General features: G+C 42.3%; 1 protein-coding gene across 1 annotated transcript in view; it reads left to right on the top strand.

The window, feature by feature from the left end:
• Nucleotides 1-858: 858 nt before the first annotated feature.
• The window catches only part of ephb4a (eph receptor B4a), an 81599-nt gene continuing 68540 nt past the window's right edge, over nucleotides 859-13917 (top strand). Inside the window, exon 1 of the mRNA XM_088441619.1 lies at nucleotides 859-1636. Within this exon, the coding sequence (XP_088297745.1) occupies nucleotides 1558-1636 (79 nt within the window). The 5' untranslated portion in view covers nucleotides 859-1557. The remainder of the gene's footprint in view (nucleotides 1637-13917) is intronic.

Genomic DNA, 13917 nt, shown 5'->3' with positions numbered 1-13917 from the left:
CGCCATTATCCCAGTGTCGAAAACTATTTTGTTTGGGACGTGCATCAACGCCTCTCATACATAATGCTCAAAACTTTTCATGTAGTCCTTGTATTAATACAGGGGTCACATGTACTGTATAATTTTTTGTAAAATTCATAGAAAATTACCCATGTTCGATCATGTGTAAGCTATATGCAGAACAGGCCTGCAGGCTACTAATTTGATCTTTGGGGGCTACCTGGTGCTCGTGGGCACCACGTTGGTGACCCCCTGTATTGATATGTACAGGTCCACTGCCAAAAATAAATCAATCTTGAATGCCATTTTTGGCATTTTTTTTTAACTAATTCGAAATCTGATCGGTCAAAGCAAAACTTAATATTATTTAAATTTTATCAGAGCACACCTCTGATTCTTAACACTCTGGGCAGATTGAATACTGAAAGAGAAAAAGGAAAAAGAAATCCATCTACATACAAGCATCTACATACTTGAAACTGTGAGATTTGGTACAAAATGACAAGAATACACTTTTGGGATTAATAAATACAATATTACAATTCAAACTGTAAGTAGGTCAGCGCTACAGACAGTGCACAGTAAAAAAGCATTGCCCTTTTATTATCAGCAGGGTCTTAATCAATAAGCACTGTTTGCACAAACGCTTTGAATTTTGAAATATGAAGTGTTTTCTTTCATGAGTAACAGTTTTAGTTGGAACTCGCCAAATGAAATGTAAGTGAGCGGTAAAGCTTTTGTTTTGACGGTACGTTTCGGAAGTAGTTGGTGTTAGTAGTACGCTTCCGGTAGCTCCGTTGTGATGGAGACAGGAATGGGCGGAGCTTACTTGGTGCTGCCCGCCGCTGGAATCTGGACAGTGAGGCGACACGGAGAGGATGACAGGAGAAGTCTTGTGCTGGTGCGCATCTTCTCTGCTGAGAGCTTCAGGCGATATCACTTGCAGCAACTGATTCGTCTCGTTTTGCTCTAGCTTCTCAATTTTTCGCCCGGTAAGACCTATCACGAACCTTTTTTCGTGCGAGCCAACTCGTGAGGTGCGTCTGGCCGCTGAACCACTGAGCGCATTGCCTCCTTTTCTTGTGCTGTTTAAGGAACAAAAACAAACAAACAAACAAAGGGACTATAAACGGATACAAATGTGAAGTTATTGTGGGGAGATTTGGACTTTTTGGGTGGCTCCCTCTGAAAAAATCAAGACTTTGTGAAGAAGTGGTAGGCCCTACACGGCTTTTTAACAAGTTGAGACCATAACATGACCGAAAACTTGTGATTTTGCCACCAGGATTTTCTCAAGTTGGACTAAATAAGGTGGACCAACAATTCATTTTTTATGTATTTTTGTTGTTGTTGTTCATCATCACAAGTCATTTTGTGTTATATTTGATTTTTTTTTAATGCACACATTAGCTCCACCGTTTTGGCTCTTAGTAGTCCACTTTAAATGCAGACTGGTCTGCGGTCAACGAGAACACAGCCGAGACGCCGGTGCCATTTGATTATTCGCTCAGACCTCAAAAGAGAACACAAGTACATTGTGCGGCATTCAGCGTCACTATGGAGCTGACATACAGGATCATTGGCCTGCTGGGATGCTTGTTCCTAGACTGTGCTCCACTCACTCCTGCTGAGGAAGGTGAGTTCCAAGTACAAGTAATTTGTTTGCTTTCTTGTGCTAGAAGGTGAGTTCCACTTGGGATCTGTGCATGTAGACCAAAAGCACAAAGAATTCTCAAATGAAACTACCGCAAACATGGCTTTAGTTATATTTCATGGCTGTAACCATAACTCCATCAGTGCAATGAATCCCAAAGGGTATATGGAAATGTTCCTAATTGGAAATGGGTCCATCACCGGGTTTGACGGAAAATCAAGGTTTCAATAACTGCTTATACTGTCTATACTTTAACCAGTTATGAAAGCTTTTCCTTTTTGATGAATCCAACAAATGGGACATTTAAACGGAGCAAAGTATGATTGGATGCATGCAGAGTTGACACTTCTTTAAAAAGGATTAGATGGCAATTGCTGTTATTTGTCTTATTTACCATATTTTCCGGACTATAAACCGCACCGGTATATAAGCCGCACCACCAAAATATGAGCAAAAAAAAGATTTTTGTCACGAATAAGCCGCACTGGATTATAAATTGCAGGTAATAACATGAGAACCCTAACCCTATGCAAAAAGATGGTATATGGGGTCTTGTTTTATTGTATATATATATTTTATTATTTAATTATTTTGTACTTGTCTGCCAATAGCATCCTCTCTTTAACAGACTGAACATGCCTGCAAGTTTCGTCCCATCATATTTATAGAAAATGGATGGAAGGATATTTTCAACACCAACAGAATACTGTTATTTGGATAGCAGTTCAAAATTGAAATACTTCAATAGCATTTTCTTTTGTCTCCCTTTGTTTGATAGATTATTTTGGTGAACATATAAACACATTGCACATAATTAATATACACAATCATAAATACATAAATAAAATCATATATACTGTTTACTGTATATTAAATTTACATGTCAAAAATTTACCCAAAATTTTATACATTCTCTTATTCAATTTAGACATATATATTTTTAAAATATATTTTAAAAACTTTTTGAGCCATTGATTAACATCTGAGTAAGTGCTAATTTTTCATCAGAAATGCAAATTTATCCTCATGCTTGTCAAACAAACTTGCTTTATCATTTTAAGGATTACAGGTGATTCCTTTGAAAATATCACACCATTTTTTTGAGCCTCATTGTGGCGGTGCAATTCAGTTATGGGGCATCACGAGTGCTTCCAGAGCTGACTCGACAACCCGCCTCTTAGATAAGATAAGATACGATAAGATTAACTTTATTGTCACCGGGGGAAATTTGTCTTGGGCAAAAGTGCTTTGACCCCAAAGTGTTAAAAATAATTAAATGGCAATCTCTGTTATTCTCTTTTTTTTTTTTGTAACGTCCTTGGCATGCATGGAGAATGAAGGGGAGATTTTTTTCTAGCTATAAATTGCTAAAACAACAATTAAACAATTTGAAAACGAGAATATTTCATTCATTTTTTTTATATTCATTAAAAGATTTACTTATTTGTATTAAACATTAAATAGGGTCCACACATCTTAATGTACCAAATATTCAATAATTTGTTTGAAAATAAAAGAGCTTGTGTTCAAAGTAAAAAATAGATCTGTATTTTTAATATTTAATTTTTTTAAATATATTTTTGCTCAAGGTTATGATACCATCACAATCGGATGTCAGCCCATGCCCATCCCTTAAAATTATTTTTAATGTATTTCTTGCAACACACGCACGCACACACACACACACACACACACACACACACACACACACACACACACACACACACACACACACACACACACACACACACACACATTTTATTCAGCTATTAAGTTTGTCTTGTAGCATCTTGTAACTGGCAAAACTTTTCCATGTGTTTAATCTAGACAGGATCCAGATGAAATTATTCAGTGCATCGAGCATCTATGGCAATTTGTCGTGTTTATTAAAGCTCTTATAACATTTTGCATCTGAGTCTGAATGAAAATACACAATTGGAATTTTCTAATTCAGATAACAAATAGTTAAATTGAAATTTCTGTTACTTCCTGGGTTAGTGTGAATTCAATATTGTGCATTTTGGGTCTATGATTGAATTCAAAATCATTTTCTGATTCAACATGATTTCCGATTGAGTCATCTGTTTTGCAAGGCAAAATAATAAAATGAGACAAAGTGTCTGTTTTATTTGATGTTTATTCAGTCTTGAATCTAAAACAACATGTGGACCAAAACTGCTATTCTTTGAGGCTATCCACAAATGGCATTGTATAAAGTAAAATGAACCCTTTTTTTTAATATCCATTTTAAATCGATTCTGTGTTGTGGTAAATGAGTCTTCAGTGAATCTGTGATTTTTTTCAGTTTTAGACAAACATTATTCAAAGGTGTTGTTTATTAAAAAATAATTTCAGTAAAAAGAAGTTCACAGTTGTTGAAAGTTGACTTCTTGTTTTCTGTTTCTTTTGTTAATGTTAAAAAGGATACAATTTTAGGTATTTTAGGTATCCTTATAATATTTTTGTCTATAATAATCTTATTCATAGTCGGCGCTGCGTGGTGAGGGGCGTGAAAGCTGTGCTTCTTCTCGGGGGGACTTTGCAAAATGTATTTTTGAAGCACTGCCTTAACTTGACTAGTTCATGTGACTAATGGTCACAGTTCACACAATCCCTTGGTTAATTTCCACATTTCTTAACAATGCTCATCACTTTTGAACATGAAACAATGCATCTCATGGCAAGTTTCAATCAATGCCGCTTGTCAACAGGAACTCACAGAACATGCTTGGCTTCACTTATTCTGTGGCAGGAACTACAATCTGTCAACTGCCCTTTCTCAGAAAAAAAAAAGAGGGGGGGGGTCAATGATATAGCGTAGATGAGGTCAGCCTTGCTTTTTTTGTGTGTTGTCAAACAATAAAAAATGGGTTTCTACATCATTTGTACATCTGGAAATGATTGGGGGGGGGGGGGGGGGGGGGCTTGTATATAAAACAATTTGTTTGCTTGGTGGTCACACAGTGTGATTTCCTGTGTTTCCATCTATCTGGTGGCACATTTTAGAGACATAGTGGAATCTTAAAGTTCAATAACCTCCCTGCTTGTTTTTACTGTATATAAAATAGAAAAAGTTCTTGTAGGGGAAAATACACAGCTAATCTGCTCGTCACTTCAGCCACTGCCGATTTTTTGGGACAATTTTTTTTTTAGGACAATTGGTATTTATTTTGTTGTGGAATTTTAGGGTTTTCGGTGAAAATAGTAAAATAGTCTGGAAAAACAAATTGTCCTTTCGGGTTTCTTTTATTTGAAGCTTCAAATACACAAGTTTACAGAACAGCAAAGTGGTCTGCAAAGGAATGCACAGGGATAAGTAAAAATGAAGATTCTTATACAGTCACACAGGAGTGAACACCTACAAGGTAAAAAAAAACGACCTCAGAATGAAAGTAATTCAAACATAAAGGGAGGCAAAACCATGGAGTACAATATGTCACTGTTGGACTTTCAAGGATGTCTTGCTGCACAGAAGGTTCCTATGTATGTGTCACGTCGTGGCATGGCGATGTGAGGCGGTGGAGGGAAAAGGACTCAAAAAAGCAGGAGGACGGAGAGGGTGTGCTCAAACAAAAATGCTCTTTTAATAATAAAACAAGGCAGAAGACAAAAACTAGACAAAGTAGCAAAATAAATGAGGAACGGAATATAACTCACGAGACTTAATGGGACGACGAGGAAGAATGGAATGAAAAGTACACAGGCACAGGGAACACGAATAGACGAGGTACAATAATCCGACGATTAACATAAAAAAGGCTGCCACTTAAATACACGATTCTACTAACAAGACAACGCGAAACAGCTGGGAGAGACAAGAGGCAGGGGAAGCTGATTGGATGACACGGAAGGGCAGGAACGCACAGGCGACAGGTGGCCAAGATAAAACTAATGGACAGAAAGGTGAGGCCGACGCGGGGAAGAAACTATACAAACTAAATGGCTAAAGAAACAACCCAAAATCTCTACAACAAAACCCATAGCAGAACGTAACTCAGGCAGAACGTGACATAACCCCCCCCCTCAAGGGTCGGATCCCAGACGACCCAGAAAACAGAAACCAGTCAAAAATGTCACGCAGGGCGGGCGGAAGGGGGACCGGAGGAGGGCAAAAACGACTCGAAACAAAAAGAAACAGTCCAAAACGCTGTTGCCGGAAGTCAGGGCATTCCCTGAGGTGCAGGACCCTGAGGAACGGGCGCTAGCCTCAACAAGCCAGGCCGGAAGAACGTTCAGAATGTCAGACAAAGCCGACCCGGCGGCGAGCGTCCGGGATGCCAGACGAGGCAGGTCCGGCGGTGAGAGTCTGGTGGGCGTCCGGGACACCAGACGAGGCAGGTCCTGCGGTGAGAGTCTGGTGGGCGTCCGGGAAGACAGCAGAAGCAGACGCCAAGAGAGGAGGGCCCCGGAGGTACTGGCTGGGCGCCAACGGGCAGATGCCTGGGAGGCGCCAACGGGCGAAAACTCGGGAGGCGCCGACGGGCGAAAACTCGAGAGACAGAGGCTGGGCGCCGGCGGGCAGAAACCCAGGAGGCGCCGGCTGGGCGCCGACGGGTGGAAACCCTGGAGGCAGAGGCCTGGGAGGCGTCGACTGGGAGCTGACGGGCGGAGACCCGGGAGGCGTCGGCTGGGCGCCAACGTGATTCGGCCACTGGGGGCATGCCACAAGCGGAGGTGAGTTCTGGTAACTGACCTGAGACGGCGGCCACCACTGTAGAGCCAACTCAAGCGAGTACAGCAGTGCCCTAGCTGGCGGCTCTGGCTGCTGCCGGGCCGTGACTGGCGGCTCTTGTTGCTGCGGGGCCGTGGCTGGCGGCTCTGGCTGCAGTGGTGCTGTGGAGGCACGTGCCGAAGCTCTGCCGTCCCTGGCTGCTGGGGACGGACCGGAGAATTTAATAACGGCAAGGGACAGACCTGAAGCAGTGGAGACTGTCGAGGATTGATGGTCAGCTTGAGAGGCGGAAGCAGTGTTATGGCCGGCAGCTCGGAGGGCAGTCGTGGCTTGTTTCGGGACCGTGAGAGCGGTGTGCCATGAGACTCAGAAGCAGGCTGCGGCAGAGGCGCGACATGGGACTGGGGAGACTCCGACTGCGGCTTGACGAGAGACTCTGGAGCGGGCTGCTGCAGCGGCGTGACGAAAGACTCTGGAGCAGGCAGCGGCTTGACGAGGGGCTCGGAAGACGCCGACTGCGGCGTGACGCGGGGCTCGGACGACGCCGACTGCGGCGTGACGCGGGGCTCGGAAGACGGCGACTGCGGCATGACGCGGGGCTCAGAAGACGCCGACTGCGGCGTGATGCAGGACTCGGAAGACGCCAACTGCGGCGTGATGTCGGGCTGCCACAGCCTGGCCTGAGACTTTGAGGCTGACTGCAACAATGAGGCTAGGAACTCAAAGAGCAGCGGCAGCACCATGAGTGAGGGTTTGGGAGGTGCTGGCTGCGCCAGAGATTGAGTCTCCAAACGCGGCTGTGGCGCCTCGGACGTACTGGAAAACTCAGAGGGCTCGGGCAGCCTGGGAAACTCGGAGGGCTCGGGCAGCCTGGGAAACTCGGAGGGCTCGCGCAGCCTGGGAAACTCGGAGGGCTCCAGCTGCTTGGGCGCAGAGACGGGGGCGTGCAAACGCCGTGGCGCAGAGACGGGGGCGTGCAAACGCCGTGGCGCAGGGACAGGGGCGTGCAAACGCCGTGGCGCCGGGACGGGGGCGTGCAAACGCCGTGGCGCCGGGACTGGGGCATGCAAACGCCGTGGCGCCGAAACGGGGGCGTGCAAACGCTGTGGCGCTAGAACGGTGGCGTGCAAACGCCGTGGCGTCGGAACTGGGGAACTAACTGCCGCCTGGAGGGTTGGTGACTATCGACAACATCAGGAGGGTGAACGACCGGAACGGGGGAAAGAGCATGTGAAGGGTGTGGCTCGAGATTTTGGTGTACTGGGACAGGGGCTGGATGACGAGACGAGTGATGAACCCTGCTGTGGCGCCCCGCCGGCCACCCCGGGAGGGGCAGAAGACCAGACGGGTTCCACAGTAGGGTTCTTGGTCATGGAAGAAGGAACTATCGGAAACGAAATCAAAATCATCATAGTCCGACTCAGCAGGACTTGAGCTAGAATAGAGCAGATCGGCATCTAACACCTCACAGTCAGACTCTGAGGGCTCAATGGCTGAAATAAGGATATCCTGTTTCAAAACCGAAATTTTCATAGTTAGCTGGGCTGGGATAAACAAAATTAGGGCTGGAACTCAAGTGAAATTTAACAAAAGGACAGTCATCTAAGTCTGAATAGTCCAAATCTAACGTGTAATGAGGGGGGCGTGTAGGTGACAGTGGTTGCTCAAACGGAAACGAGGGAGGTGAATAATCTTCACAATCAGAGAAATCAGAATCACGAAAAACATACGGGGGCAAAATGGTGGAATACGGGAGCTTGGATCAACGGGTAACGCGGAGGAAAGCGACGCGGAGAGAAGAGACTGGTGACTTACACGGGGGGGAACGAGGACAGGCGACAGGCTGAGGACATGGGCCAACAGTATGGCGGTGCTTTGTACGACGCTGCCGCGAGCATCCTGCTGGTTCCATTTTTGGTCAGATTATTCTACCACGTCGTGGGATGGCGACGTGAGGCGGTGGAGGGAAAGGGACTCAAAAACGCAGGAGGACGGAGAGGGTGTGCGCAAACAAAAATGCTCTTTTAATAATAAATAAAATGAGGCAGAAGACAAAAACTAGACAAAGTAGCAAAATAAATGAGGAACGGAATATAACTCACGAGACTTAATGGGACGACGAGGAAGAATGGAATGAAAAGTACACAGGCACAGGGAACACGAATAGACGAGGTACAATAATCTGACGACTAACATAAAAAAGGCTGCAACTTAAATACACGAGGCTACTAACAAGACAATGCGAAACAGCTGGGAGAGACAAGAGGCAGGGGACAGTGACCCCTCCTACTTTGCGGTCTCAGATATCGCGGCCTCAGTACTTCGCGGGTTTTTCCAGGAAAAATTAAAAATATTTCAAAATTAAAAAATAATTTAAAAAATGCGCAAAAATGGAAAAAAAAATTGAAAAAAGCAAAAAAGTACATTATGCAGTACTGTATTCATCAAATAACTAAGTAATATTAGTTAATAACTATGTTAAGAATTCTTCAAGTGTTAGACTTCGTGACGTTTTTTAATTTTATTTTGAAATTATGCTTTTAATTTGTCGGGTCGCGTTGCATTTCCGTTTCCTATTGTACGTTCCTTGTGCGTTTGGCCTTTTACGGTGACATAGTGAATGACAACATCAGCTCATATTTGTAGTTTATTATCATTATGTTGATAACGCACGATACTGCCTATGTTTAGTAAGCGATGTTTATTCTGTTCATGTGTTCGTTTGTGTAGGGGTTGCACCTTATAGTTGCAGTAAAAAATGCAGTAAATTCATATATTAAAGTTCGCCAAGTGTTTATTTGTTAGTTGACTGACTTTAACATTGTTGTTGATTTATTATTCAACAGATACTACATGATACACCATAATGCATGAGCCAAAATAAATGTGAAGTTCAACGTGATGACTCTTTCACCGGAGTCTTGGTGTAGATAACCAGTCCTGAGAACAAATTCTCAACAAACTAAGTAATATTAGTTATTTAATGAATATACAATAATGTTAATAAGGATAATGTAATGTTAAATAATAGGAGAAAGGAAATAAAATATGCAAAAAATACACAAAAAAAGGATTATTTATGGTTCCTGCGGCTATATTGGGGCGTACATAGAAATCTAGGAACTGATACCCTACTTCGCGAGTTTCAGACTTTGCGGGGGGGTTGACACCCCCATTAACCCCAAAGTAGGGGTATCACTGTGTATATATATATATATATATATATATATATATATATATATATATATATATATATATATATGTATATATATATATATATATATGTATATATATATATATATGTGTGTGTGTGTGTGTGTGTGTGTGTGTGTGTGTATACACAGCTCACAAAAATATTAAAGGACACTTGAAATGAAGATGTGGCAGGCTAGTCCATTTTTCCCAAAACTTAATTTCTGCAACTCAAAATGCTTTTCCGTATCTTGTGTGGCCCCCTCGAGCTTGTATGCATGCTTGACAACTTCGCGGCATGCTCCTAATGAGACGACAGATGGTGTCTTGTGGCATTTCCTCCCAGATCTGCGTTGTTGTACAGTCTAAGAAGCAACCTGGCAGCGCCTAATGGACCAAAACATAATGTCGCAGAGATGTTCTATTGGGTTTAGGTCAGGGGATCGTGAAGGCCATTCAGTTGTTTCAATCCCTTCATCCTCCAGGTACTGCCTGCATACTCTTGCCACGAGAGGCCAGGCATTGTCGTGCATTAGGAGGAAACCAGGACCTACTTCACCAGCATAGGGTTTGGCAACGGGTTCAATAATTTTATCTCAATACCTTATGCCAGTCAGAGCACCATTTCCTAGGCAGTAGAGGTCTGTGCCTCCCTCCATGGATATGCTATCCCAAACCATCACTGACCCACCACCAAACCTGTCATGTTGAACGGCGTTGCAGGGAGCATAATGTTCTCCTTGTCTTCTCCAGACTCTTTCACGTCTATCATAGGTGCTCAGGGTGAACCTACTCTCATCTGAAAAGTACAGGGCGGCAGTGGCGGAGTTGCCAATTCTGGTGTTCTTGAGCAAATGCCAGTCGAGCTCCACGGTGTGGGTAGTGAGCACAGGGCCCACTACAGGATGTCGGACCCTCAGGCCACCTTAATGAAGTCTGTTCCTGATTGTTTGAATAGAGACATTCACACCTGTGGCCCTCCGGAGGTCATTCTGTAAGGCACGAGCTATGCTCAGCCTGTTCCGTCTTGCACAAAGAGCAGGTATCGGTCCTGCTGAAGAGTTGAGGACCGTCTACTCAAGCTGTCCGAGAATAACCACAAGTCTCCTGAAATCTCCTCCATGTTCTGGAGATTGTGCTGGGGGACACATTAAACCTTCTTGCTGCAGCATGTGTGGATGTGCCATCCTGGAGAAGTTGGACAACCCGTGCAACTTCGGTAGGATTAGGAATGGCCTCATACTGCCAGTAGAGATAATTACGCAAGCCAAAATCAGCACGAGTGGAACCAAATGTTACGAGATTCATGCGCTCCGCGGTTGGGGTCGTAAGGCGAATTCACCGTGTGACGGGCAATCCAAACCTATGTTAAATAGCTAATGTGTTTAGAACCCTGGGTAAAAACATAAAAACTGTACATATTAAAAATTGGTACCAAAATAGTATAGCAAGTGCTACGTATATATAATATACATGCATACTATCAGAATACATCATAAATAAAAAATATAGAAAGGATTTATTTACCTTTGAGTGCCACTTGTTATGCCCATATTCCTTAATTAAGGGTTGTCTCCCGCATCGTTTCCATATAAATCATCTTCTTACTTCTTATGAACCACCTTACTCTCTTTAACATCACTAGCAATCTTGGGACCCATGGCCAACCCTTTCAATTTTGAATTAAGCAGTAAAATGCACAATGAATACAGTTTTGTTACCACTCACAATTGAACAATGCTTTACCGTTCCGCCATTTTGAAACAAGTGAGGCCGACCAATAGCAGACCACCATCTTCGTGAGGAGACGCCGACAAATAGCAGACCAGAATTGTAGTGACGCGTTGCAGGGAAAAAAAGTTCATCTTTGTATTCATCATTATTAACTGCAAATATCTAAACAGTGTTGGCTTTCTTTCAGTCTGTAAAAGCTGACGTGAAGAAAAAAAATACCCTTTTTTCCAGACTATAATCCGCACCGGTATATAAACTGGTGCAGTAAATAGCAATAAGATATAAGAGCAAAAAAAAAAAAGATTTTTGTCACGGTTAAGACGCACTATAAACTGTAGGTAAAAACATGAGCTCTTTATGCAAAAAGATGGTACATGGAAGTTTATATTTTTTTGTTGCTGTTATTCATTTTGTAATTGTCTGCCAATAGCAACATCCTCTCTTTAACAGACTGAACATGCCTGCATGTTTAGTCCCAACATAAAGAAAATGGATGAATGGATATTTTCAACACTAACAGAATACTGTTAGTTAAATAGCAGTTCAAAATCGAAATCAATACTTCAAAAGCATGTTTTTTTTATCTCTGTTTGATTTGATAAAATCATATATACTGTGTACTGTACATAAAGTTTACATGTCACAAATTTACCCAACGTTTTATACATTCTCTTATTCGATTCAGAATTTTTTTTTTTAATAATTTGTTTTAAAACTCTTGGAGCAAAGCCATTGATTAGCATCTTTTCAGTATCTATTTCATAGTTGTTCCAAAAATTGAAACCTTGAACAGATACACACATTTGCTTGCTGGTGGCGAGCAAAATAAACAAATAGATAAATAAAAAACAACAGATAAGCCACATTGGACTATAAGCCGCACGGCTCAAATCATGAGGAAAAAGTGGCGGCTTATAGTCCTAAAAATAAGGTACTTTGACAATTAATTACAATAAATGGTCCATTTTGTCACTTATGTTTGCAATACCTAATCAAATAAGTAGGCTTCTGTTTTCCATTCTAGTGGTTACTGTCATTCAATCAAAACAAAGAGCAAACATGCCTTTGTTATTTATAAAATTCTAACACTCCCCCCGCCCCCCAAAAAAGTCCAAAAGAGTCCAAAAAAAATGTGTCACCTTTAAACATGTTTTAAAACACTGTACAACAATAATTGTCAGATTTATAGTAGGCAGTTTTATTTCAAGTTCATCAATCAATTACAGACCTGAGTTCCATGCCGCTTGTGACATTACAGTTTGATCCTAAAGAAAATTGGCTGCTGCGATGGGTTAGGGTTAAAAAGAAAATTGCCGATAGCCATCAAAATGAATCGATCTAGTTCTTCGTTATTGTACTTCTCAACTAATGGGAAACGTTGAGTCAATATTTGTTTACAAGGTCATAGTTCTGCTATGAAATTCTGTGTCATTAGATATTTATAGTACCCTGCTGGTTGGTTGGAAGCCTGGTGCCTGTCATAAAAATCATAATATTTATCTTTTTTTTTCTCCTCCTGGGCTTGAAAAGCGTAGAGTGTTGTTAAATTGAAATGCTCACCATGGTCAAACCCGTTAACAGCTTTTTTTTTTTTTGCTAGCCACAAGGCCTCACGTGAGCAACAACCCTTCCGTTTTAACGAACGTTTTAAGATTTTCCTTTCCTGCTCTTTTTTGCACATCCTCTTGTATCCTTGATGCCTGACTTCAGCTATTTTTTTTTTTTTGCTCGCTGACTCTTTCCCCCTGCCGTACAAATGTGGATCTTTTCCCAGAAATCCTTTTAAACAGAACCGATTTTTATAAGAAAGGGATTTGCATTTAAAGCAAGCCCCCTCCTCCCATTGCTCCATTTCTCCAAAAGCCGCTAGCTCTCATCTTCAGCACCTCAATCCTGGGATTAGCTTCCTCAAGAGTTAAACAGGCGTCCGAGTGGCACAAGTACCCTCGCAGTGGAAAAGCAGGTGGATCATAGTGGAGAGGAGGTACTACACAACCCCCCCCCACACACACACACACACGCACACTGCCTATCAGCCTGGAAGCACATAGCAAAATAGCCCTTTTTCTTTCCTGGGGATGGGGTTCTCTTTTTTGAGAGATGGGAATAGTGGCCCACGTCTGAGTATCTGCATAATGAGCAATTTGCATTTTGTGATGATATACACCTGGGGCCACATTAGCGATCATAATGATGTGATTAAAGGGCCTTTAAGAAGAGGGAGAAGTGCTGATTACCAGTTGTTTATCATTCTCATTTATCTGTCATTCCATTACAAGCACTTTAACTGGAAATCCACTTTTGTTGCCATTGTTTTTTCATTCTAGGTCATGAAATGAAAAGGACAATTAGTATTATATCATGGAAATCCAAATTTTTGGTCCTTTTGACCACAATACAGTGTTAACCTACTGTATATCAGAATTGCCTTTATTGTCACTGTAATATTCCACAGTGAAATTAGAGGTGCTACTCTCTGGTGTCTTCGTTGAAAGAAAAAAGAAAACAAGTAAGATACACACTGTAAAATACAGAAATTTACAGTAACAAACAGTAATCCCTCATTTATTGCGGGGGTTACGTTCCAAAAATAGCATGCGCAAAGTGAAATCTGTGAAGTAGCCAGCTTAATTTTTTTTATCATTTTAGAACACAATACTAAACT

The sequence above is a fragment of the Hippichthys cyanospilos genome, chromosome 18 (assembly GCF_059441005.1).
Source record: "Hippichthys cyanospilos isolate Australia breed blue-spotted pipefish chromosome 18, RoL_Hcya_1.0, whole genome shotgun sequence".
In the NCBI taxonomy this organism is placed as follows: Eukaryota; Metazoa; Chordata; class Actinopteri; order Syngnathiformes; family Syngnathidae; genus Hippichthys; species Hippichthys cyanospilos.
The sequence above is the reverse complement of the archived record's forward strand: the minus strand, read 5'-3'. Positions and strand labels throughout refer to the sequence as shown.